A 25,695-nucleotide genomic window follows, 5' to 3' on the forward strand; every position below is an offset into this window, starting at 1 on the left:
CTATGTGGGAAGAGCACAGGCCGTAACGATGGTCACTTTACCTCGCTTCACTTATGCTCCTGGAACGCTTCTGATTGTAGTTTCTCTATCCAGAATACGCTGCGTGGATGCCCATATATGGGCTATTGTCTGGGGATCTATGAGTCCTCGTTTAGCTGCTGCCAAACTAATGGCTCACCGCTCCCACTGTGGTTTGGGTTCACCATCTTGGGGACATTATTCTTTAGCCCTGTACTTCTCGAAATTAGCCTATCTACTCCCAGGCACAACTGACCCTCCACAATGGGTTACAACGGAACACTCACTACTTAACTGTGATGAACCCATTGAATTTTTATAAGGAACCCGTAACGAACGAATATCTCCTCAGCACCCTGTGATGCAAGCTATATATCAAGCATGGCGTTGAGCACACCGTCTTCTAGGGATTGCTCATCGTTTGTACTCCAAACCTCCAGTTTGGGGTAATGAGAGTATCCGAATAAATGGTCATGCGCTTCACTAATCCAGTTGGAGATCGAGAGGAATCCAGACACTTAGACCAGGTCATACTAAACGGAGAGTTGAAATCCTCTGACCTGCTCCGGAAGGAATTTGATCTCCCATTGCATCAGACCTCGCGACACTTGCAACTACAGCACTGCCTGAGGGCATGCAGGGTTCTCTTCCCTGGGCGTTAGCACCTTCGCCGATATTGGACTATCTCCTTATTTGGGGAAGGCATAAGGGAGGGATGTCGGGACTGTATGGTGCATTAACTAATCACGTACTCACAACCACTTCTTAAAGCTCGTCGCGAGAAATGGCAGGAGCACTTACACATTACCATTGATGATGTCTGGCCCGACGTATAGGAATTGGAAGGTAATATGGACCTTTCTCATATGCTCTGTAAATGTCCTTCCATACAGTGTTTTTAGGCTCACGTAGGGGATACTCTGAAGGAAAAATTCCCTTCAGACTCCCCTTACTCCTCCCATTATCTTATTGCATGATCTTGGGAATTCATCTGACATTACGTGCCTTTTGCATACTGCGCTCTCTACAGCCAAACGTTGTATCTTAAGACAGTGGCACTCTCCCGGTCCCCCCCCCGCCCCCCCTACCCCCCGCAGGAGGACTGGATGGTGGCAATGATTCAGACAGCATCCCATGAATGGGTAATATATCGACTGCAAGATCAGGAGGAAGTGTTCCATCAAGTATGGGCTCCTTTTCTCTGAGACTTCTAAATGTTTTCTTCCTTCGCCTTGCCCCTCTTCTTTCCCTATTTAATCTTTCCTATTTCTCACCCTCCTCTTCTGTCTCCCTCCCTCCTTCTTTCTCCCCCACCCCTTCTTCCCTTTTCTCTCATTGTGCATGCAGCTTTCCCCTTCCCCTCCTCTTTCCTCCCCTCCCTTCTTCTTTTCCTACCTCCCCATGTTTTTCTTCCTTTCTCCGGGTAGGGAACCAGCATCCCTCCTCATTTATGACTTTCCATCAACCTCAATGTTAATCACATCTTACATATCCAATATTTCGTAGGTCCAAATTTGTTTCCCCCTATCCATGATCCATTCTGTTTAATTCAGTCAGTGGTTGTGAGAAATGAGGATTATGGATTTCTAAGCAAACTATGCACAATATCCTTCTCTTACGCTATTTGCTCCTTGTCTTCTATCTGATACCTTCTTTTCCCCTCCTCCCTCCTATTCTGTGTAGTTTTCTTTTCTTTATTGCACACTAATATCTGTATTACTAATCTGCCCCTTTGCGACTGCAATTTTTGTATTTGGGATGCAAAAATTTGAGACTGCGTGTACCGCATGCAATTCCCATTCATTCCTATGGACCTCTAGGCCCATAGGAATGAATGGGAAACCATTCCTTAATTGCAACTCGCAACTTGCACTTAAGGAATGTGCAGGAATCAAACTTTTTTAGAGATAACTACATGCATAGGCAATTGAGATTCCTTAATTGCGATTTCTTCATAAATCGCAATTAAGGAATCGCAATTGCCTATATTAATGCCTGTGCACCTTTGTGTGTTGGGACCGGGTAGGTGCAATTGTCAGCATCAGAAAGTCTGCATGAGGGGCACATTTGATGCCCCCGTGCATAGTCCAGTTCAAACCAGTTCTGGGAGCCTTTGGCTCCTACTCTGGTGTGTAACTAGACAAAGGACATGCGAGTAACCTCCCCTTAGAGGGTCCCTGAATCTTCCCAACCCTTTCCCTAGGGTATTTAAGGGCTTACCTGGGTGTAGGTCCCTAGATTCGTTGTGGGAACAGATTCAGATCAGACACCATTTCTACTTCTACGGTCAGGGTACTCTGGACTTCGCTGGACTTCGTTTGGGCCTGACTTCGTCTCCCTCCCAGTCTGCTGCATCATCTGTGCCTGTGCATCATACAGAAACCTTCCGAGGCCTGTAAAGCATCAAAGACTCTTGAAGAAATCTCCCTTGGAATGAAGGAGTCACTCCCCTGCATTTGCAGGCACTGCAACTAAGCCGGCCGTTCTACAGATCCTGAGCTACTCCGGACTACGTGGCTCTGCAACACAGGTGGTGGTTTTCCACAGCTTCCGAGGCCTGCCCTGCCCTCTCACCAAGTTTGAGACCAGTATCCCTTGTGGGGGTTGCAATAATTGAACCCCTTTGCACCACGTCCAACTTGCAGTTGCAAAGGCTTGTTTGCTTCCTTCCAAGAAGATCTTCTGGCTCCAAGTAGCCCCAACCTCGAGCATCTCCTGTGACCAGAATCTTCAGCCACACTGCAATGTGTGCATCATGGCCTGTATCTTTTGGTGAGCTGCTTGAGGTCCTCTCGCGATTCCAGTGCCTCCGGCTTGATGGTCCATTTGAGGGTCACACTTGTTGCTTTTGGGCTCCCCCGATGTTGCTCCTCCTTTGATTCCTGTGTTGGTTGCTTTTGCCAAGGTTACTTGGTGCTCCCGCCGGACACCGACCCCTTAGCACTCAACATCCTTCGTGGGACAGCTTGTGCACGCCTCCTGGTCCTCCTCAGCATCGCCTGGTCATCACAGCTGCAGAGTCAAGGTCCTCGTCATCCATCCTGCAACACCCGACATCAGGAGGCATTCGTCTTCCAAGTCTCCTGGCCACTCCTGAGTGACATAGACTCTGTGCCCTCTACTTGCAGGCACCTCTCATCAAGAATCCATCCTTGGATTCTACCGGACACTTTCCCCTTCCTCCGCAACAGTACTTTCCTGAAGTCCTCCATTCGGTTCGATGGTGGTTTCTGACACCACTTCTCACGTATGCACCTAGCTTCCCTGGTGTAGGTAACATGGGTACTAGGGTATCCACGGGTGGGGTGGGGTGGGGTGGCTCTCCAACCTTCTGTTTTCCACTGGGTTTCTTCAGGGTCCACTGGTAAGGGTCCTTAATCTTTAAAAATCCAACCGCGACGGAGCACGCGTTCGTGTTCCCACACTGCACACGCTCTCTGTGGGATCACTATTGACTTACCTTGGGTAGTTCTGTGGGTCCCCAGCAATTCTACGTACCTCTGGACATTGTCCTGGCTATAATCGTGGTTCTTATTCCACTTTCGTAGTATATAGTTTGGTCCCCCTTGGGGTCCACTGTGTATTCTGTGCTATTTACTGTGTTTCTTGCTAAGGTATTGTGTGCATTGCGTTTATCTCGGTGTTGGAGATCTTTGAAACATACTAGAGAGTATTTCATAATAAATACATAATTTTTTTAATGTTTGGTGTGGTTGTTTTTCCTTGATCTATACTATAAAATTGCACTCTGGTAAAACAAGCTGCTTTACACTCCTTCTGGACTAAGCTTGAAGGCTGCTCTCCACAGCTACCACTTAGAGCTCTTTCTAAGGTTTTCTAAGACCTCTTAAATCCCCATATGGGTTGTCTGGACTGGTGCAAGGTCCCAAGTTACATAAGTGGATATCATATACCAGACCAGCTTCTCACAAGGAACTTAGTTTTCTCTGAACAATTGTATACAGATTGTACTCCGGGTGCGATAGGGGTTTCCCAGCTATGTGTGGTTCATTGTCAACATGCGCTCAGATACCCATGAAGTGTATGGTATAGGGTCAATGTTGCACATAAAAAAAGCTTAGTTCACCAAAAGGGGTTGTATGTGTGATGGCATTAATGATGCTTTATATTATTGTGCACTATTTGATACATACGTTCATGCCTCTAATGCCATACTCCTTTATAGAGTAAAGTGTACAAAAGTAGCTTAGATAATGTCATTAGGGATGTCAACAGTGATGTTGTCAATTATTCCATTTGAGATCTCATCAGTGATGTCATAAATGATGTCATAGAACACGCCATGAGTGATGTAATATTTGAAGTAATATTTGAAGTCATAAGCAGTGGATGGCGGGGGTGCAAGTTAAAGTTAGTTCTGCAACTATAACTGGTGAATTCTGTGTTTTTTTTAATTTCAAAACACTACACTGGCACTTTAACCTTTGTTTTTTCCCCCAGTGAAGATATATACATACACATATATACATACACATACACATATATTCACAGAAGAAAGGTTGCCCTAATGGAGAAGTCGCACGTGGAAGGGAAACAGCACACGGCCCCTGGCAGTCACACCACAGCGCTCCCTGGTCACTTTACTGCAGACTGACAAACGCGTTTCGAGCCCAAATGGCTCTTGATCACTGGCCTGCATGAAAACAGCACTGTTCTGCTCGAGATATATATATATATATATATATATATATATATATATTCACTGAAAAAACATAGGTTTCACACGTTATAGTTAGCTGGACATTTCACTCATACAAAACCATTGAAATTCCCCCGTTATAGTTAGTTCAGCTAACTATAACTTGCGCACCCGCAATGCACTGCTGATGACATCACATATTATATCACTCATGACATGGTCAGTGACATCACTGATGACATCCAGTGAATGTGTGTCTTTCTGAAAAAAAAATTTTTTTATAAATGTATATCTAAAGGTCGATGGAAGTATAAATGGGTAAAAAAGTGTCTAAATGGATGTTTTTTTTAAAATTGATTGTATAACTGACTTATTAAGTGTATCTTAGTGAATACATGTATTAACGAGTAAGGTTTAAATACGTAAATATCTGTATCAGTGTCTCACTTTGTGTATAAGTGGCTGCATGGGTTGGTGAGTAGCTACATGAGTGTGTATATGGGTTATTAGTTGGTTTTTTAAGTATCAGTATGAGAGTCTGTATGGTTCGGTGGGGGATATTACTTAGCGCATAGATGCATGAATGACTGCCTCACTGTTGGTATGTGTTTTGAAGACAGCAAGTGTGCAGGACTGTATGGGTGGATGAGTGTGTGTATGGGTGTGTTAGTGACTGAATGACTGTCTCAATAGTATCTTTATGAGTAACTACATATGTTTTAAACTAGTATATGTGAGTATTGATAAGTGAGTTTATGTGAGGGTGAGAGATTGGAAGAGTTCCTGTATAAATAAGTATGTGTTTCTATAAGTGATTGTTTAAGAGTGTACGTGTCTGTAGAAGTAAGTGTAGTGGTGTGTGTATAGCTGTATATGCAAGTAAATGGATGTTTGATAGTTTATTTGCATGTGTGAGTATGTGTGTGAGTAACTATGGATGAGTGTCAGTGTGTAACAGGATGTATAGGTGTATGAGTACATATGATGAGTGAGTACATGTATGAGTGACTTTATAGAACTGTTGGTGAATGAGTGGATGTGTATGTAGATTTTGGAATAACTGAATAGGTTGTTGTAACTGGTATTGGTATCTCCATTGTTTTGAAAATGTTAGTGTATATTTTTGAATGTATGTATCTAAGGTTATATTACGGTGAGAGGAGGTCTGCCACTCTTTCACAAGGATGATGTCATCAGTGATGTCATCAGTGATGTCATGAGTGATGTCACTGACCATGTCATGAGTGATGTAATATGTGACGTCATCAGCAGTGCATTGCGCGTGTGCAAGTTATAGTTAGCTGAACTAACTAGAACGGGGGAATTTCGATGGTTTTGTATGAGTGAAATGTCCAGCTAACTATAACATGTGTGAAACCTATGTTTTTTTCAGTGAATTTCTAAGGTTTTTTAAATGCTAATTCCTAACTATAACGTGGCTGAAACCTATGGTTTTTTCAGTGAATTTCTAAGGTTTTTAAATGCCAATTCCTAACTATAACCTGGCTGAAACCTATGTTTTTTTTCAGTGAATTTCAAAGGTTTTGTAAATGATAATTTTTAAATGTATTGTTATATTTTTTATACTGATTTACTACATTGTTTTAAACTATTTATTTTTAGATATTTTATTTTTTAAATTACATTACATTTTTTAATATAAATTTTAAAAAGTTTTTAAAAGTATTGAAATTGTAATATTTGTTTTTTTATAATATATATTTTTTAATTTATATATATTTTATATAGCAGGCAATGATATCCTATGGAAGGAAATTCAAGTTACTGGTAAGTACGGTTAAAATTACTTTTCAGGATCAGTACTGGGCTGAAAGATGCAGCACTGAGGTCTCTCCTGATAACAGGTGAGTAAATCGGAATTCGTAGTTCGGCTGATTTTAGAGGAATAGTTTAAAGTTCCAAAACTCCACACTTAAAAGAATTTCCTAGTGAAACCAGTCAATGTTAGCGTATGGAAGGAAATTCAAGTTACTGGTAAGTATGGTTAGAATTACTTTTGAGGATCAGTACTGGGTACAAAGATGCAGCACTGAGGTCTCTCATGATAACAAGCGAGTAAATCAAAATTTGTAGTTCGGTCCCCATGGTCCCGCAGTTTGAAGTTGACTTTTTCCCCCCAACTTAAAACGCGCCACAGGGCGTGTTTGCACACATCACGTCAGGCCCCGTCCCCTCCCTTCACTACTGTGTAAACGCGCCCTGTCACCGTTCTAAGTTAAGAGATTGAATCCCCTTCAATCCTAAGGATCCCTAGGGTCAAACTAGCCCAGTAGGTACCTCCAGTAAGCACCACAGAGCTGCGTTGCAGAGAGGTGTAAAAAGGGACGTGGCCTCTAAACACCTGTCTGCAATGCAGCTCCCTGGCGCATACTGGAGATACCTGCTGAGCTATTTGGCCCTCTGGGACCCTCAGTATTGAAAGAGAATTAATTCCCCAATTTAAAACGCACCAAGGGGCGCGTTTGCACACTGATGAAGGAAGGGGGCGTGGCCTGAGGTGACATGTCTGCAAACACGCCCTGTGGCGCGTTTTAAGTTAGAGAATTAATTCCTCCTCAATCCTGTGGGTCCCTGGAGGCTAACTAGCCCACCAAATACCTCCAGTATGCGCCAGGGGGCTGCGTGGCAAAGAGGTGTTCAGAGGCCACGCCCCTTTTTACAACACTCTGCAACGCAGCTCCGTGGCGCTTACTGAAGGTACCTGGTGGGCTAGTTGGCCCCCAGGGACCCTCAGGGTTGACAAAGAATTAATTCCCCAACTTAAACCCCGCCACAGGACGTGTTTGAACACAGGTGAACTCAGGCCCCGCCCCCTACCTTCCCCACTGTGCAAACGCGCCCCGTGGCGCATTTTAAGTTGGGGGATTAAATCGCCTTGAATCCTGACCTGCTCATAGCCTCATGCACTCACAGACCCAGTCAGTGACTCATGCATTTATTCACAGACCTAGTCAGAGTCATCCAAAAACTCATAGACACATTCTGAGGCTCATCTACCCACTCACAGGCCCACTGAGACACCCATTAACCCACTCACAGACCCACTCAGACTCATGCACCCACTCACAGACCCACTAAGAGACTCATGCACCCACTCACAGACTGTCTCAGATATTCATGCACCCACTCACAGACCCACTCAGAGACTCATGCACACACTCAGAGACCCATAGACCCACTCACAGACCGAGCCAGAGACTCATGCATCCACTCATAGGCCACTGTGGTACTCAAACACTCACACACAAACAGACAATCATGCACTCACGGACTGACTTAGACAAACATGGAGGCACTTCCAAACCCACTCTTACACCAACTCAGACACTCAGTCAGACACCCACGCACCCACTCCGACACTCGTGCAACCACTCACAGACCCACTTACAGACCCACTCAGAAACTCACGCACCCAAACACAGACCCACTCAGACACTCATGCACCCAGTCACACACCCAGTGAGAACCTTATGCAGCAACTTACAGGCCCACTCAGACACTCACACACCCATTGAAACACTACACACTTACTCACAAATCCACGGAGACACTCATGCACTCACTCACACACCCTCAAAGGTTACAAAACTGTAGAAATGAATTGCAAATAACAATGGTTACAAGGACGTCATAGTTAGGAAATAGAATTAAAAAACCTTTGAAATTCACTGAAAAAAAACAAAGGTTACAGGGGCGTTATAGTTAGGCTCAGATTTCACTCATTCAAAACATAGAAATTCAGCAGTTATAGTTACGTGAGTTAACTATAACTTACACCCCACCTGTAATGCACTGCTTATGAACTCACATATTACATCAATCAGGCCATGGTCAGTGATATCACTCATGACATCTCAAATTACATCACTGATAACCACTGATGACATCATCCACTGCACCACTCTCACACCCACTCACACCCCCTTAGAACCTCTCATACACTCATAATAAAAATAGCTCCTGAGAAGTTTCACTCCCACAAAGCCCTTCACATACCCATTCATTGACCCATACCAGTATTCACACAATCAATCACACATCCCATAGAGCCACTCACACATCCACTCACTCATACAGCCACTCACACACCCACTAACTCACTCACACAGCCACTCATCTACCCACTCATTCACCCATACAGCCACTCACATATCCTGACATATAGACACTCACACACCCACTCATACACCCTTACAGCCACTCACACACCCACTCACCCTCCAATACAGCCACTTACACAGCCACTCACTCCCCCATACAGCTACTTACATGCTCACTAACGTCCCTGTAACCTTTGTTTTTTACAATGAATTTCTAAGTTAAAAAAATAGTAATTTCCTAACTGTAACATTCCTGTAATCTTTGGGTTTTTCAATATATATATCCAGCAGATTTGATATTAAATCCATTAGGGAATGTAGGATTATACATTTTACGGCATGGTTATGCATGATCTAGGCATCAGTTCCAGATTCCAACAAAGATATAATATCCACTCATTATTAAAGATTTGAAGGTGTTTGCAGCAATAGAACTGTCTTTTGACAATTTTGCCCAGCACTTGCACTTTAAACAAAAAATGAATTTCGGCCACATTGATAGGTGTTATTCAGGCACTGGCCTAGATTTCCATTGTCAAGGGGTCGAATAGAAAATTACTGCACAGCACTAGCACTTTTGAGATTCATTTTTTATGTCCAGTAATATATAACTGTGGCTAATTACAGTATAATTTCTAAAAACAGGGGTCCCTAGACAGCTTACAGATACTGTAAAAAATAAATATAGACTAAATAGATTCTATATTCTTTGTCCAGCCGGAGAGAATTTAATATTCATTAAGTACATAGAGCGACATTCATACGGAATTCAAGCTGGACACAACCTGAATCCTACTACCACATTTGGACAAACAACAGTTAAGGGGGAAAGGTTCAGGCAAGAAGAAAAAGTCTGTAAAATTAAAAATATAGTAGACTTAAATAGCAAACAGACACCATTGCCAATGAAGTTACACACTGTTTTTACATGCAGATGGTGTACAAATCGTCGACGGCGTTTCGACCCCTATGTCAGAATAAGGGGATCATCTTTAGGATATTAGAAATTCCATGCCTGTATACTTTTGTGCTCAGGACAGTACATAATTTGTGTCTGAAAACATTCAGCCGTAATTTACTATTTAGTACTCGTTAGTGCGTAATCACAGGCAGAGTCAATTAATTGCTACTGCCTAGAACCGGGATTGGTAACCGGCGGGCAAGGCATCGGGGACAGGGTTCCTCAATGGGAATCTAGTCTGTTACGTTGCAGCTCACAATGGCAGGCGGCGGTATTAGTCCACTATGGGTAATCGAGGGAATCTCTAAGGAGGACCTTAAGGCGGAGTCCTGGTGCACGGTAGCTGGAACGCTGCCCGTGGAATTACAGTATGGCACAGCACTGGCACTTTTAGTGTAGGTTATTTTAATTGAGCAGCAGTAACAGCATACAACAAGCATTGGAAATGCAATAGGTCTCGCACCATTAGAGTTAGTGCTTTTAGAATTGTTTATGGGTTTTTTTTGTAAATGTTTAGCATTTTTGTTTCCTGTAGCCAATGCTAAAGAATTACAAATAAAAAAGCCATAAACATTTCTTAAAGCTCTAACTGAAATGGTCTGAGACCTATTGCACTGTGTGAGGGTGAGGGGTTGAGGGTGAGTGAGGGTGAGGGTGAGGGTGGGTGAGGGTGAGTGAGGGTGAGGGGTTGAGGGTGAGTGAGGGTGAGTGAGGGTGAGGGGTTGAGGGTGAGTGAGAGTGAGGGTGAGTGAGAGTGAGGGTGAGTGAGGGTGAGGGTGAGTGAGGGTGAGTGAGGGTGAGTGAGGGTGAGGGGTTGAGGGTGAGGTGTTGAGGGTGAGTGAGGGTGAGGGTGATTAAGGTGTTGAGGGTGAGTGAGGGTGAGGGTGAGTTAGGGTGAGGGGTTGAGGGTGAGTGAGAGTAGTTGAGGCTGAGTGAGGGTGAGTGAGGAGTTGAGGGTGAAGGTTTGAGGGTGAGGGTTGAGGGTGAGTGAGGGTGAGGGGTTGAGGGAGGGTGAGTGTGGGTGAGTGAGGGTGAGGGTGAGTGAGGGTGAGTGAGGGTGAGTGAGGGTGAGGAGTTGAGGGTGAGTGAGGGTGAGGGTGAGTGAGTGTGAGGGGTTGAGGGTGAGTGAGGGTGAGTGAGGGTGAGTGAGGGTGAGTGAGGGTGAGTGAGGGTGAGTGAGAGGTTGAGGGTGAAGGGTTGAGGGTGTGAGGGTGAGGGGATGAGGGTGAGTGAGGGTGGAGGGTGAGGGGGTGAGGGTGGGGGGGTGAGGGTGAGGGGGTGAGGGTGAGGGTGAGGGGGTGAGGGTGAGGGGGTGAGGGTGAGGGTTAGGGGGTGATTGTTAGGGGGTGTGAGCGTTAGGGGGTGTGAGCGTAAGGGGGTGTGAGCGTTAGGGGGTGTGAGCGTTAGGGGGTGTGAGGGTGAGTGTGAGTGAGGGGGTGTGAGGCTTCAGGTGTGTGACGTTGCGTGAGTGTGAGTGTGTGTGAGGGTGAGTGAGGGTGTGAGAGGTGTTGTTATGCAGAGGGTGTGTGATGGTGTGTGAGGGTGAGGGTGTGTGAGGGTGAGTGTGAGTCATTGTGAGGTGTTGAGGGTGAGTGAGGGTGAGGGTGAGTGAGGCGTTGAGGGTGAGTGAGGGTGTGGTGTTGAGGGTGAGTGAGGATGAGTGAGAGTGAGTGAGGGGGTGAGGGGTTTAGGGTGAGTGAGGGTGAGGGTGAGTGAGGGGTTGAGGTTGAGTGAGGGTGAGTGAGGGTTGAGGGTGAGGGGTTGAGGGTGAGTGAGGGTGAGGGTGAGTGAGGTGTTGAGTGAGGGTGAGGGGTTGAGGGTGAGTGAGGGTGAGGGGTTGAGGGTGAGTGAGGATGAGTGAGAGTGAGGGTGAGTGAGGGGTTGAGGGTGAGGGGTTGAGGGTGAGTGAGGGTGAGGGTGAGGGTGAGGGGTTGAGGGTGAGTGAGGGTGAGGGTGAGGGGTTGAGGGTGAGTGAGGGTGAGGGTGAGTGAGGGTGAGTGAGGGTGAGGGGTTGAGGGTGAGTGAGGGTGAGGGTGAGTGAGGGTGAGGGTGAGTGTGAGGGGTTGAGGGTGGTGAGGGTGAGGGTGAGTAAAGGATTAATTTGATTGCAAAAGGTATGGACCATTAAAGAATTAAGATCTAAGGTGGAACAAATAATACTCAAATAAAAAATAAAAAAATACCCTGTGCAAGCGTGCTACCAGTAGCAAATTATCAGTTGTTGTAGCCCTTTAGAATTAATGGAAACAGAAATGACATTAGAGTTAACATGACAAGAGCACAAGTAGAGATATTGAACTACGATTTACAATGCGAGAGTTGGAAAGTTCTTGCATAGTGCATCCAATTAATGAGGGCACATTCTGGGGGAGTGCGAGCGAAAGTTGTTGTTACATACTCTCCCTGCTTTAGTGACTCCGTTGGACAATAAAAGTAAATGCATTCCTGCGTGGTATCTCTGAAATCGATGTAGCGCAGACGTACTCTCCTTTCACGTTAAAGTTTGATTAGAGGCACGACAACATGGGGTAAAAAAAAACCAACAGGCTTTTACCATCTCTCACATTTTAAATGACCAAATGTTGTTGTATAAAACGGCAAATGCTAGCAGTCAGCGATAACACGCCACCTCCAAAGCCACCACCACTGGGGGACCAGTTGGACCAGGGGAGGCGGGGCAATAACTGATAGAAAGGGGTCATCCAAGTTCTGGCAGCCACGATCCAGCTGTGAGGGCGGGGAGGTAGTTTCAGGAGTACCAACTTCTGCCGAAGATCCCAACAGACACAGAGGGGGAGGAGAGCGGGCTGAGAAAGCAGATCTGGCCGGGTGAGTTGGAAAAGCCATGCTGGATCTCCACCCCCTCCATACACAACAGAGGTCTACTTGCCAGTGGAAAGGCAGGGCACAAACAGGCAGCCGCAATGAGAGTGGTCACCTTTGTCCTGTAACCCTGGGGGCTCACACTGCCGCATGGTGCTCTAACTCCACAGAGAAGGTTTGCAATACAACAGCCTCCCGGTCCCCAGAGCCACAGGAAGAGCTTACACTCTGCTAGCAGGCTCCCCTCCCAGTGTTAGTGCTACGACGGAAAAATCTCTCCTGCAGCGCTACCACACACTGCAATACAATAACACTCTGTGGATGTGGTTACGCATACACGTCTCCCCAAAGCGTCATATACAGCACGGCGTCAGTGTTGGAATTGCTGGGGGGTAGGGGGTAAGTGGTGATTTAAAAAAAAAAATGCGACACGGCGGCCAGGGGAGGGGGCGGAGCGGGGAGAGGGAACAGACGGAGGGAAGGCCAGATAAGGGGAGGGATGGAGGAGAGTAGGAGTTGGAGAGTAGGGGAGGCACGGCCTAGCGGCCGTGCAATCAAGAAGTGAGGGGGCGGGAGAGTAGGCAAGGCAGGCGGCTGGGGGGAGGGGGGAGGAGAAATGCGACGCGACATGGCAGGCAGGGGAGGGGGCGGAGCGGGGGTGTGGGAGGAGTGCGGGAACAGACGGCGAGGGGAGGAGAGTAGGAGGAGGAGAGTAGGGGAGGCACGGCCTAGCGGCCGTGCAATTAAGAAGTGAGGGGGCGGGAGAGTAGGCAACGCAGGCGGCTGGGGGCATGTGCACGCGCTTTTAAGCTCAATGCGCATGCGCATTGAGCTTAAAAGTCACGGGCACTGCAAGGAATCGCCACGATTCCTTGCAAGTTGGACAAAGAGTGGATAAGCCCCCATAGTCTCGCTTGCTCGATGCGCATGCGCATCGACAGGCGAGACCTAAAAATGAAATTGACAATGGTAACAAAAAAGTTTATAAAAAAAGTTCCCTTAAAAAAATGTTTTTACAAGATTTTATAAAAATGTATATGTTTGACAAATAAATGAAGTACAGAAAAAGTAAAAGAGAGCAAATGTGAAAGAAAAAAGAAATGAAAAACGAAGTAATGAAAAAAGACTAAATGTAATCAATGAATTCGTATTTTTACTATGTTTATGATATTGTTGAAGTGCACCTCACGGTATTTATGTGGCATGAGCAATGGTGGTAATTGTGTGTGAACAAGGCAGGAGGAACTACAGAGATGTGTAACGTCACAGCTAAAATCAAATAAAAAATGGTGCAGAAAAGTATCCTCGTGGTGTCGGTGCCTGTTTTGTCAGGAGAAAACTGGTGTGGCTCGATTTATATATGTATATTTGCACCCCTACATGCCACATGATTATCAATCCGGACCCCACAATGCAGAACCTTTTGTTTCACTTTTTTTATTTGACCAACAACTAGAGCTGTTATGGCTAGTAATTATGGCAGGGAGGGGGCGGGCGGCTCACACGCACACATATACTCTCACTCTCACACCCATGTATTTACAAACATGTGCACACACACCCATTCACAACACTCACGACAAATTGAAACATTCATACACACATGCATGCACCAAACATTCAAAAATATAAAACTTACCTGTCCTGCAGCTCCAGGAGAGGAACGGCTAGGAGGTTCCAAGAGGGTTGGGACAGCTGCCATCCCTCATTGGCTGAGGGAAGGCAGCAGTCCCTCACTCATCAGAAAGAGTGGGATGAGTTCAGTGATACTTGATGACCCCACCTCAATCTGCGACGAGGTGTCGCTGATGGACACTCAGCAATTAGCCCTTTAGGACTTAAAACTGAAGCGCCTAGGTCCAAGGCAATTGGTGACGCTTCTCCTCGTCACGAGGGGAAGAGCCATCGAGGCACTTTTGCCAGGGTGAGGAGGTCACATTCACAGGGCTGTGAAATGTTCAGCCTGGCAAAGTTCACGTCAGACAGCAAGGAGGCTAGACATTTAGGCCTAGATGTAGGTAATTTTATTTTACCACTTCTTAAATACCGAATTTTACCGATTCGGTATTTAAGAAGTGGTAAAATAGAGGGGGGGATGTAGGTATTACAGAATCGGTAAATACCGAATCGTTAAGATTCGGCATTTACCGATTCTGTAAATACCGATTGGGTAATGCCCATTGATTCCTATGGGCATTGAAGCCCATAGGAATCAATGGGCATTACCGAATCGGTATTTACAGATTCGGTAAATACCGATTCCAGAAAGGGTGCAGGGGGTGTCACTTTGACACCCTCTAGCACCCCAAAGACAGGCATGTGTGCCATGTGGCACACAGACATGCCCTAAGGGCATGACTGTCTGGCACATGGCATAGGTGTGGATGCACACATGTGCATGCACACCTGGATTCGGTATTTTACCACCCAATTGGATTGGGTGGTAAAATACCGAATCTGAAAGGCCTTTGGGACTCAGAAGAGTCCCACCTACATCTAGAAGTTACCGAATCGGTAAAAATACAGATTCGGTATTTTACCGATTCGGTAAATTTACCGATTCGGTAAATTGGCCCCCTACATCCCAAACACCCATTTACCGGTCGGTAACGGCCGAAATCGGCCGTTACCGGCCGGTAAATGGCCACCTACATCTGGCCCTTAGTGCTTGTACAGCTCCTGGCTGCCTGACCTGAACAAGAAGAGTGTCTGACAGGTTGACTTTTGCTCAGCCTGACAGACACTCTTTTTCTCTGGAAAAGTTGAGGGGGCGTAGCTCCTTTGCCCATATGGAGTGGGCAGCGGCTAAACTAGACCCATTTGACAAGAACGCATCTCTTCAGCCAAGTTTTGCCACAGAGAACTCTGCATTCTTTTTTATCTCAAATCCCTGAAAAACAAGATAGTAGTAGATGATCGAACCACAATCTAGCTCTAGACCTGAACAAATTCAACGTGTATCTCTCTGTAAGCTCAAAAACGGAGTCATGGTCACCTGCTTCCATATGCTTTAATGTAAATAATCTAATGTCTGTCTTCTGTATGAGTACCATCCTCTTCTCCTAAACACAACATGTTCTGCCTTTCTGACTGTTATATCAGTTTACCCCTTTGTTCGCACAATATGTTCTCTGTAATGGGATCTGTCCCTCTGTTTCGGGGGTTAATCTGCACTTTATCAAACCTAAATTTAAAAAAATGAAAGAGCCGAATAATTGCCCGAGTGCATGGAGGAACAATTGTCAGAATATATTTTGAAACCTTTGAGTCCTCCAGCAGTATGTGACGGCGATAAAGGCAACACAGAGTGAAACATCACTTAATATCAACGTATTGCTGGTCTATTGTAAGCACTCGATTGGAGTACAGGGACTCGGGGAGCATCCAGAGAAAAAGAAGGCCGGAGTAGCCCAAGAGTTCATTGCTGCACAGATTACCTTAACTTAATGCTGCTGTTCAATTTTGCAACCTTGTATATACTTTGTTACTTGCTCCTAATACTAATGGCTTGGTAGGAATTTTGCAGTGCCCGGTGCGGTGCCTTACACAGTTCCCTGACAATTCGGTTGGTGTAACATCTCTCCACTCGGACTTGGACTTAGACTTAGACTTCTCTACATAGGCAGTTGAGATACCTGAGACAACAATCAAACAGTGGATGCGCCACTGTGTCCTCTTTCAACCACGAAAATGGGCGCCCAGGGCCGTAGCTTGGTGGGTAAGTTTGAGGAGGGTATGAGCTTAAGATTTCCCAACAATCACGCTGGAACATGTTAAAATACATCACAGAAGAGGCAGGGCACGGAAAGGGAGAGGAATGCTGATTGGTAGTGGTACTAAGTGAGATAAATCCCATTATTTTGTGAAATAACCAAAAGTTCTTAAGTCTTTCCAAATAGAGATGAGAGATTGTGTGTGCTTTTTAGGTCTCGCCTAGCGACACAGAGAAGCTGCTCGCTAGCGAGATTTATTGTCACCGACTTGACTTTGAAAGTGGGACAGGAGATGTGCACTTTCTCAGACCGGAGATGTGCACGCTCACGGCCTGTGTATCACCTTGCTCCAGGACAGCACCTGGGCACGCGCAAGGCGTGCCTTTCCGCTTGCGCCTGGAGCATGCCCCCGGACAGCAGATGAGAACACGCAGGCGTCTCTAAACTTTCAAGCGCTCCCACCCACCGCGCGCTCGCCTGGACAGCCCCATCGGCCTGAGTTGGACACACACAGCATCTCTTAACTTTCGAGCGCTACCACCGTGCACTCGCCTGGACAGCCCCATCGGCCTGAGTTGGCAGCGGGTCGGCGCTTTGTGCACGGCTGAGGAGAAACGCTGTTTCTCACTCAGGAGGAACTCCGCTCGCGCCCTGTTGGCAACCTCCCAATGTGGTCGAGGCTGAAGGTGGTAGGGCTTCTGCGGCTGCAGTCCCTGTGTACTTACGAGGGGAAGGAACAAGGTGGACAAAAATTGGTAGGGTTTGTTTCAAATAAAGCATAATTATAACATCACTGTAAACGATTGACCCGATGATGACAGCGCAGGAAATCGAAAAAGTGCTATTGCTCATTCGTTGACTCGATTTCAACTGCACACCGTGAAATAAATACTAGACTGATTTTAAACTTTCCTAAACCTATCTTGAAAAAATTACTTTTCCACTGCCTTCTTGTCAGTCGGTACACTCCAGTAGCAGTCCCAGACCATGCACTTCGTACTACTACTACACTGCTTTTAGAGCTTAACTGGTGAATTAATTAAATGTAATTACATTTATAAAGTGCTAACAAATACTCGAAGGCGTCCAGATGTTAAAAGATAATTTAAATCCTCCCCCAGAGCCTTCAGGCGGAAAGCACTTTGACAGATACGCCGTGGGAATATTTTTCGGACACGGTTGTGTCCTCATCAGTATGCTCAAAGCTAGCTTGTCAATATGGGTAATGCCGACAGCTTGTTCAAACATAGCACCCTGTACGCTTCTCTTCCTCCCTTAAGCAACCCTAGCCTGCTGGTCCCGCCCGCCTCCCGCCACTACTTATAACAGCTAACGCCTTCAGCTCAGCTGTACTGGCACAGCTCGGCAGCGAGGGTTTGGGTGGTCCCCCGCATTTTTGCAGTTTCCTTCAGTGCATGCAGATATATAATACAGCCAGTAACATTACAGGTAGAACAAGCCAGAACCTATAACTCTCCGTAAACGAGAAAACACCATTCAGGCTGCCCACGTCTTGCTGATCTTTGTCACAGACTCACTGTCCCCAGCATGGCCGCCACTTAACTAGTCTCGCTCCTCTGGTCCCGCCTCCTCGTTTCACCTCCCTCCCACTGCCTCTGCTCTATCCCGCCTCTGCTGGGAAGTCACTTCCGTAGATTTTGCTTTCTGTTTACAGCTCTACACTAGTTTGTGATCGCAACAGACGGAAAGAGGTAAGCAGAAACGGCCTAGAGTATATATATATGCCAGTCATTGAAGGAGAGGGAAAAGTAGACACAAAAGGACATCACGTGTACAATAAAAAAACAAAGGAGGAAAGGGAATGATAAGCTGAAAAAAGAATCGGTGAACAGCGCAAACCTTGAGTTGACGGCGCACCAAGCTCTCGCCATGGCATTTCTACAGGTGAAGTCGGAAGCCAAGCAGAAAGGGAGAGCCAGTGGGTGCCTTTCACAGGTGGTAGTGGTAGCCACAGGAGGGTGAAACTAGCGACTGTGGGGCAGCACGGGCAAACATGCCAACATTCCCTATCCAGACGGGAGGCTCACATTTTTTTAACCCAAAAAAAACGTCACTTCGGATTTCCAAAAGGGAAAGGCACTGGGACAATTAATCGTTAACCGCCAATTATTTTCGGAATCTCACTGTTGACTGCGATGTACGGGTCAAGTGGAAGCACAGACCGGGGTGAGGAGACACTGGGTGGCAGCACACTACCTAGGCTAGCCTCGCAATCCACCAGGCATCTGCACAGACGCGGCAGGTGCACTTACGCCTACATGGTCACGGAGTGGCGCTACACTAGACGGGCGGTCTGCCAGTAATAGCGGATTGGTGCATGCTTGTGACATTTAGTGTGGCTTTTAACTTTGGAATCATGCGCACAAAAAGCACAGCAAGCCTAATGCTGTTGGCAGAGTGACTCAGAAAATAGGCGCTGCAAGAAAGGGAATACCCAACCATAACCTTCTTGAAGGGGTTCACTGTGGGAGCTGTAAATGTACAGGAGTTAATCAGCGGTTCACAACACACATGGACAACAGCGCACAAGTCCTAAAACAAGCATTTGCAATGCAATAGGTTTCGCATTTGCGAGAGTTTGAGCTATTGGCATTGTAAATGACAATGCTTTTTATTTATGTGTTTTGAAATGTGCAAGCGAAGTTTATAGTTCATGCTTACGAGAAGCAAGGCTGGCAGTAACTGCGCCTCTTTTACTGCCAGCTTTCTTCTATAAGTACAACGTGTGTATTTACACACCATTTGCAAGTTTTCAAAACACATAAATAAAAGGTGTTGTCATTTACAATGCCAATAGCTCAAACTCTCGCAAATGTGAGACCTATTGCATTGCAAATGCTTGTTTATCTTTGTGTGTAAAAATTCTTGGTGAAATGTGACTGACACCTCACGATATCTGACTGTAAGAACCTGTACCCAACTATTTATCACAAAATACAAGCTACACCCTTACTGGCCCCCCTCTGCCATATGCATACTCTTTCGCTGAAGCTTTCTTGTCTGTATGCTTTGTACGTGGTCTTTTCCATTGCCTACATATCATGTCTTTTTCTTCATGCTCCATGATGGCAGTCTCAAAGCAATTTTTTTTAAAGCTCATTCCTTCTGGCTCTTTAACCTTTTCATTTATTTCATCTAATATTTCACCTCAGTCCTGCTATACCAGCAAATTGTTTTATGCCCATCGCCTCGTAAGTGTCCTATCTACGCAAATTAGATGTAACATATGCTACCCATTTTTTAATGGTCAGTTTATTTTACCATTTTCCTACCTTCGATACACCAGAAATAATCAAAGTGCTCCGCTTTGTAGGCGTTTTTTTGGGCGGCCTATTTGTAGTTTCCGTAAGCTGCCGAATTGCCGTCTCGGCCACCGGATCCAAGCCGCTGGACATGAGGCTGTCACCTGTGTCAGCAGACAGAGACAAGAAATGACTTATGAAACCACTGGGTGACACTGAGACAGAAGAAAAGAAAGCTTAGGTTATGCAATTCCATTGCCTCCTTTCCCTGGGCTGGACTCAGACTGAAGTTCAGAACCCCTAACCCCACAATGCATAAAACTTAGCATGGACTGGTTAATTTCAGCGAATCAAATCAAATCATACTTATAAAGTGCACAGCAACTCGGACGAGTGTCCCAGTGCTATAAGTACAGTAACAGACTCTTGCCACAAGGGAAACACAATCTAAAAAGCATCATTAAAAAGCCAGGTTTTCAAACTGCGTTTATAAGAGTCCACATCCCTAGTCGCACGAAGATGTTGCAACTTGAAAACGTAGCCCTTGGTAAGAACTTAAAAACCTGGCTGTTTTTAGAATAAGTGGACCAGGTATCTGCCCGGCTCGGCCCCTCTGGAGAGATTTCACTTAGCGCCAGGACACCCATGGGTAACAGTGCGTCTATAAATGCCATAAATAAATACATAAATAAATAAAACCAAAAATGTAAAATATGGCTCCATGATTCTCTCCCTTTTGGAACTTCAAATCAAACATCATGAAAGTTCACGCAAAATAAGGCAGATGTACCAGATTTAACGTTCTAAACGTGCAATGTCCACTTTAAAGTCTCTAGCACCAAGAACGAACACTGTGTTTGTATTAAAAACCCCAATTCCATCAGTCTATGATGACTAGTTCAACCACAACACATAGGGGGTAAGATGTCCTAAGCTCACAGTGAACTTTTGTGTTAAAGAAAAAGAAAACATTGGCTCCACATCAATGTGCTGAGGTTAAAGCAGTCAGTCAGTCAGTCAAATTAACTTTATTCGATTCAGTTAAAATCATTCAAAGGACATAAAAACAAGATTATTTACAATTAAAAAACTATTAAACAATTTCTTTGCAATCAAATTAATTTGACATGATAGTTAAAAAAAGAATAAAAAAAGTTATGCATACTGGTTTGACTAGTTCATACATTTTCTTGTTCTGGACGCTGCCACTAGGAAATTTGCCATGGCAAATGTAATGCGTATGTTTCCCAGGGATTTTAAATAAAGCATGGCTGGTCTCACCTGTAGGAAACCAGCTTCCCTTAAGACAGGTAACAAGTCTTTTTTTCTTACTACAGAGAAGAAATCACAAAACATAACAAAGTGCATCGTGTCCTGAACTGAAAAATTGTCACATGTGCAGGGAGGTGCTAACTCTGGTTTCATCCAGGAATTAAATTTACCCAAATAAAAATGTATAAGATTAAACCTAAATTTGGTTAACAAAAATCTATGAAAGGGGTTTGTGACAAAACATAAATAGGGCTCGATTGCAGGTGAATAAAGTGAAACATAATGCAATCGTACTGTAGACTTTTGCAATTCTAATTCTTTTCGGAGCAAACGTTCCCTTGTCATAAACTGTTTTTTAATTATGTCCACGTCCTGCTTTGTTATACCAGAGGGAACAGTGAATAAATCTGGGCGACCCAGATCATTGAAAGATTTTTTTACATAGACCAACCATGGGCACTGAAAAAAAATCCTCTAAACTCATCACATCCCTCATGATCATATGGTTTAACGTTATTTCTGGGTTTAACCAAGTCTTAAGCCAATATATCAAAGGTGCCAGTCTCAATTTATCCTGAACATAATCCAGGCCAAGTTCCATATGAATGGAGAAAGTCGGGGAAGATTGGGGGAGGGACAGGAGAGAACGTAAAAACCTATTCTCCGCTAGTTGGATTTTATCTATGCATGCATAGCCCCATAGGGGTGCACCATATAGGGCCACGGGAAGGGATTTACTATTATACACCTTTATGATTGCTTTCATTGGTCTATGTCCCAACCTTTTGGCAAAACCTAGGATAGCCATAGATGTTCTTGTTACCGCTAAACTTTTAGCTCGTATCTGAGGACCCCAGGTACCCTTACTATCGAAAAGCACTCCCAAATATGGGAAGACATGCACTCTCGAAACTACCTCACCTCTGCAACAAAATGTTTTTGCTTTGGCCCTTTTCCCCTGGGGGCCTAAGACCATAGTGTGAGATTTAGAGGCGTTAACCCTCAGGTCGAGCCGGTCCATAAAGGACCCAAATGCGTCTAAAAGCTTTTGGAGGCACACCCCTGTACGTGCTATGAGTACAGCATCGTCCGCGTATAGGAGAGCAGGGATCTTAGCTTCTCCTACAAGCGGAACGTCTCTAGCTGCCCCTTCTAGGTGCTTTCCTAAATCATTTATGTAAATTGTGAATAACAGGGGGGCTAATATACAGCCCTGCCTGACTCCCCGCTTCGAATGGAAACGGGTCGTACATCTTCCCTCTTTTGTTACCCTAACTGCGGCGAATAGGTCCCTGTGTAAGGACGCTATAAACGCCACCAAGTCTTCCTCAATGCCCATCTTTAGTAAGATTTCCCATAACTTGGATCTGTCGACTAAGTAGAAGGCCGAGGAGAGGTCCATGAACGCTAAGTACAAGGACCCCTCCTTGACCACCGTATACTTAGCGGCCAACAGATGCAAGTTTGAGCACTGTTCTATCGTGCCTCTCTTTTCCCTAAAGCCGTACTGAATGTCAGCTAAACCCCCACATCCTTCCAGGTTGTCCCTCAACCTTCCCAGAAGGACTCTGCCCAAGATTTTTATTGCAGAGTCCAAGAGGGATATAGGGCGATAACACCCTGGGTCGTCCCTTTGGCCCTTTTTAAATATGGGGACTATTGTGGAGGTCACCCATGTACTTGGAGGGGGTGATCAGTTTACAGCTGTAAACACCTTTGCCAGGATTCCAGCCCAAAATTTGGGGGAGTGAATATAAAAGTCGGCTGGTACCCCGTCTGGGCCTGGTGCTTTATTCTTTGTAGTGGCACGAATTGCTTTTTCCACCTCCTCACTGTTGAAATATAGGGGTATGGCCACCGGACCCGGAGTGTTTTGTGGATCGGTGCAGTCGCCCATATCGCCATACACGGTACTAAAATGAGCCAACCATCTCTCATCTGGTATCACACAATCAATATCTGTGTTGGGTGAAGCCGAGAAATATGTGTGGTTAACCACGGCCCAGAACTGCCTACTGTCCCGCAATATGTCAGTGGAGGTAAGTTTTTCCCACGCCTCCTGTTTAATACTGTCCCGTCTGTGTTTAGTAGCCTTCCTGTATTCTTTTCTTAGATTTGCGACCAAGGCTCTATCCCTAGGAATTGTTTTAAGGGCAGATTTCAAAGCTTTAAGGGCCTTGGTGCAGGCTAAGTCAAACCACCTGTAGGGCTTTGACTCTCCCCTGCCCCTTTGGGCCGTAAGGTTAGAGGACACTGTATTACATATTGCCTGGAAGGCGTCCATGATGTCCTGGCCTTGAGAGGACTGATCTAAGCAGATCATAATATGATCATTTATCTGTGGGCCGATGTCAGAGTAGAAATCATCTGGTACCACATTACCCCATTTTAGCCATCTACCCTGGTCTGTAGGGCGTAGGGTAGGTCCGGGTCTGGTCTGTCCTGGCATAGGTCCCATAAGGTCCCCCCAGCAGGTGGTCAGAAGGATAGGATTGTGGTCACTAAAGGGGGATGGCACGGTGCAATAAGAAATAATGTGATTAAAAATACCAGGTGTCACAAAAATATAGTCAATAACAGTCCCCGGGGATGTCCCCTTAAACGTTGGTATTATAGGTTCCTCCTCCCGTGCTGTAGATTCAAGGAGGTTGAGGTTGGCCAAAAGGTCCTCAAGTTCCTCGCCAGCCCTGGTATGTTCAAAATGCGGCGCCTCCTGATCCCCTGTCTCAGACCCTCCAATTGTAGTACAACCAAAGTAGCAGGGGTGGATATTAAAATCGCCCATTAATACAATTTCATAACTTGTTAGGGTGTTTTGGCAAAATGAGTTTAAAAAAGCATCCAATTTTGAGATATTATCGCCACCAAACTCCATGTTAACAGAATTGTAGAAATTAATAAACAGGATGCTCTATGCCGGACCAATTTGCCTTTCTACAATTAAACAGTTTGGAGATTCATATTTGATCTGTTTCAGGGATCCACTAAGGTCAAGGGAAAAAAGAGTCAAAAGACCTCCCCTCGCTCTGCCCGAGTTACTGGGACAAGCTGCGACTGAAAAGCCCGAATAGCCATCTAACCAAAAACTTGAAGACATATCCCACGTTTCCTGCAAAGCAATAACATTATGGTCTGAAACAAATGAGACCCAATCAGTGTCACTCATTTTTGAGGTGATTCCAGCAATGTTCCAGCTGAGTATTTTACAACCTTCTTCCTTCGTGACTAGCATGTTGGTCCTTAAGGTCTCCGGGGGCGTGATAGGCTCATCCCTTGTTAGTCAGTCCATCTCATCCAAGCCAGATAGGGGGGAAAACTGGTTGCTTATGCTCATGCTTATCCCCTCCTCCATGGGTACTACCTGTGGGACGTGGTGTGGCGTAGTGGAGGGGGCCGGGCAAGATATTACTGGTTGCAGTTGAGTGGGTTCTTTTGGGCTTCTTCGTGCCGCTGCTAACCTTCTGTCCTGCCATCTTGCTTGGTAAGTTATGTAAGGTTTGTGGCTGGGTAGTGGTTGATAGAAAAAGCCCAAAGGCACGGGTCTTATGCGATCCCCATATGATATTGCTGAGCCATCCCAGAACAACTTGTTCCCCACATCAGCCTTACAAAGATTTACAACCACGCAATCACCATAAGTTGTTTTTGATTGTTTGCCAATCCATCCCACCCTCCTTGCATGGATGATCAAGTCTGCTATGTTTCCTCCGCAACATTTCTCACCAGCCCACCACTTAGCTTTGGCCAGTAATTCCCTTGATGATTCCCGTTCCCCCTCACCCAGAGGGTCAACCCCAATGAATACTGCTACCAAAGGGGCCGCATCCGGTGGAAGATGCAGCTTGTAAGTACTTGGTAAAGCCCTTCTCTTAAATGATTGGGGCTTTTCAGGCGGCACAATTGGATCAGGTACTATACTGTGATTACTTATCGTAGGTTGCTGTAGGGGTGGGCAGGAGTCCTGAAGCCTAAGTTGTCTTGGCAGAGTTCCTCCTATGGGATTAATCATATCCATGACCCCCTCTACTCTCTTGTCCCTGCACATCTCCTCCAATTTGCCATCACTCGCTTGTGTATTGTTAGGGGGAAGCGAGTGGATAATTCGATCTATAAGGGAGCATTTTTTTAGTAATCCTTCTAAGCATGTATTTAAGGTATCCACGATGTCTCTGGCAATACCCACCAACAACGGTTCAATCCTCGCCACAAAGAGTTCCTCCAGTTTGTCCTCCAGAATAGCTGGTGTGTCTCCAGTCACTGGTATACTATTGGGTTTTTTCCCTCTCTTGCGAGTGCTAGTTTTAGTGGCCAGCTGCAATTGTTCTCTGGCCGGAGGTTCCGGTGCTGGGTCATGTACTAGTTGGCCATGAGGTGGAGGGTTGACAATGGACACAATGGGTTCCAAGGGGACACTAGCTGAAGGTTAAAGCAGAAATAAACTTACTTTTAGAAAGAACCTGATCCTCTCTGCTACTCTGACATTTTTTCTTTTGTCACTTCAAGTAAAAATAAAAAAAAGAGGCCTGGCAAAAAGAAGGGTTTGAAAAACTCACTACCTAGATTTCTCAAATGGAGGATTTTTAAATTGCCAAAGGTATCCTAGCACATGCCGGTTTAAGTTACAGAAATGCAATCAGAAAAATATAGAGTGGAGTGGAGTGGATGTGACCAAAGGAAGCCTTTAGTTACTTTATATGGGTGCAAACACAGTTTGATAATGGAAAACGAGCGATTGTTTACAAGTGCAGGCTGATTTCTCAGGCATCGATTGTAAGGGCCTGATTAAAGTGGGTCGGTTACAAGTTGGCTATAATTAACGCATTCAATAATTATCCGATGTGTTAAATACCTCAAATGTCGTTAA

The 25,695-nt window shown here is 45.5% G+C and overlaps 1 protein-coding gene across 1 annotated transcript in view; it reads right to left on the bottom strand.

The window, feature by feature from the left end:
* The window catches only part of C2CD2L (C2CD2 like), a 151,914-nt gene that overhangs the window by 25,412 nt on the left and 100,807 nt on the right, over positions 1 to 25,695 (bottom strand). The window contains exon 12 of the mRNA XM_086951291.1: positions 19,590 to 19,723. Coding sequence (XP_086807417.1) covers positions 19,590 to 19,723 — 134 coding nt within the window. The remainder of the gene's footprint in view (positions 1 to 19,589; positions 19,724 to 25,695) is intronic.

The sequence above is a fragment of the Lissotriton vulgaris genome, unplaced genomic scaffold, assembly GCF_964263255.1.
Source record: "Lissotriton vulgaris unplaced genomic scaffold, aLisVul1.2 SCAFFOLD_1083, whole genome shotgun sequence".
In the NCBI taxonomy this organism is placed as follows: domain Eukaryota; kingdom Metazoa; phylum Chordata; class Amphibia; order Caudata; family Salamandridae; genus Lissotriton; species Lissotriton vulgaris.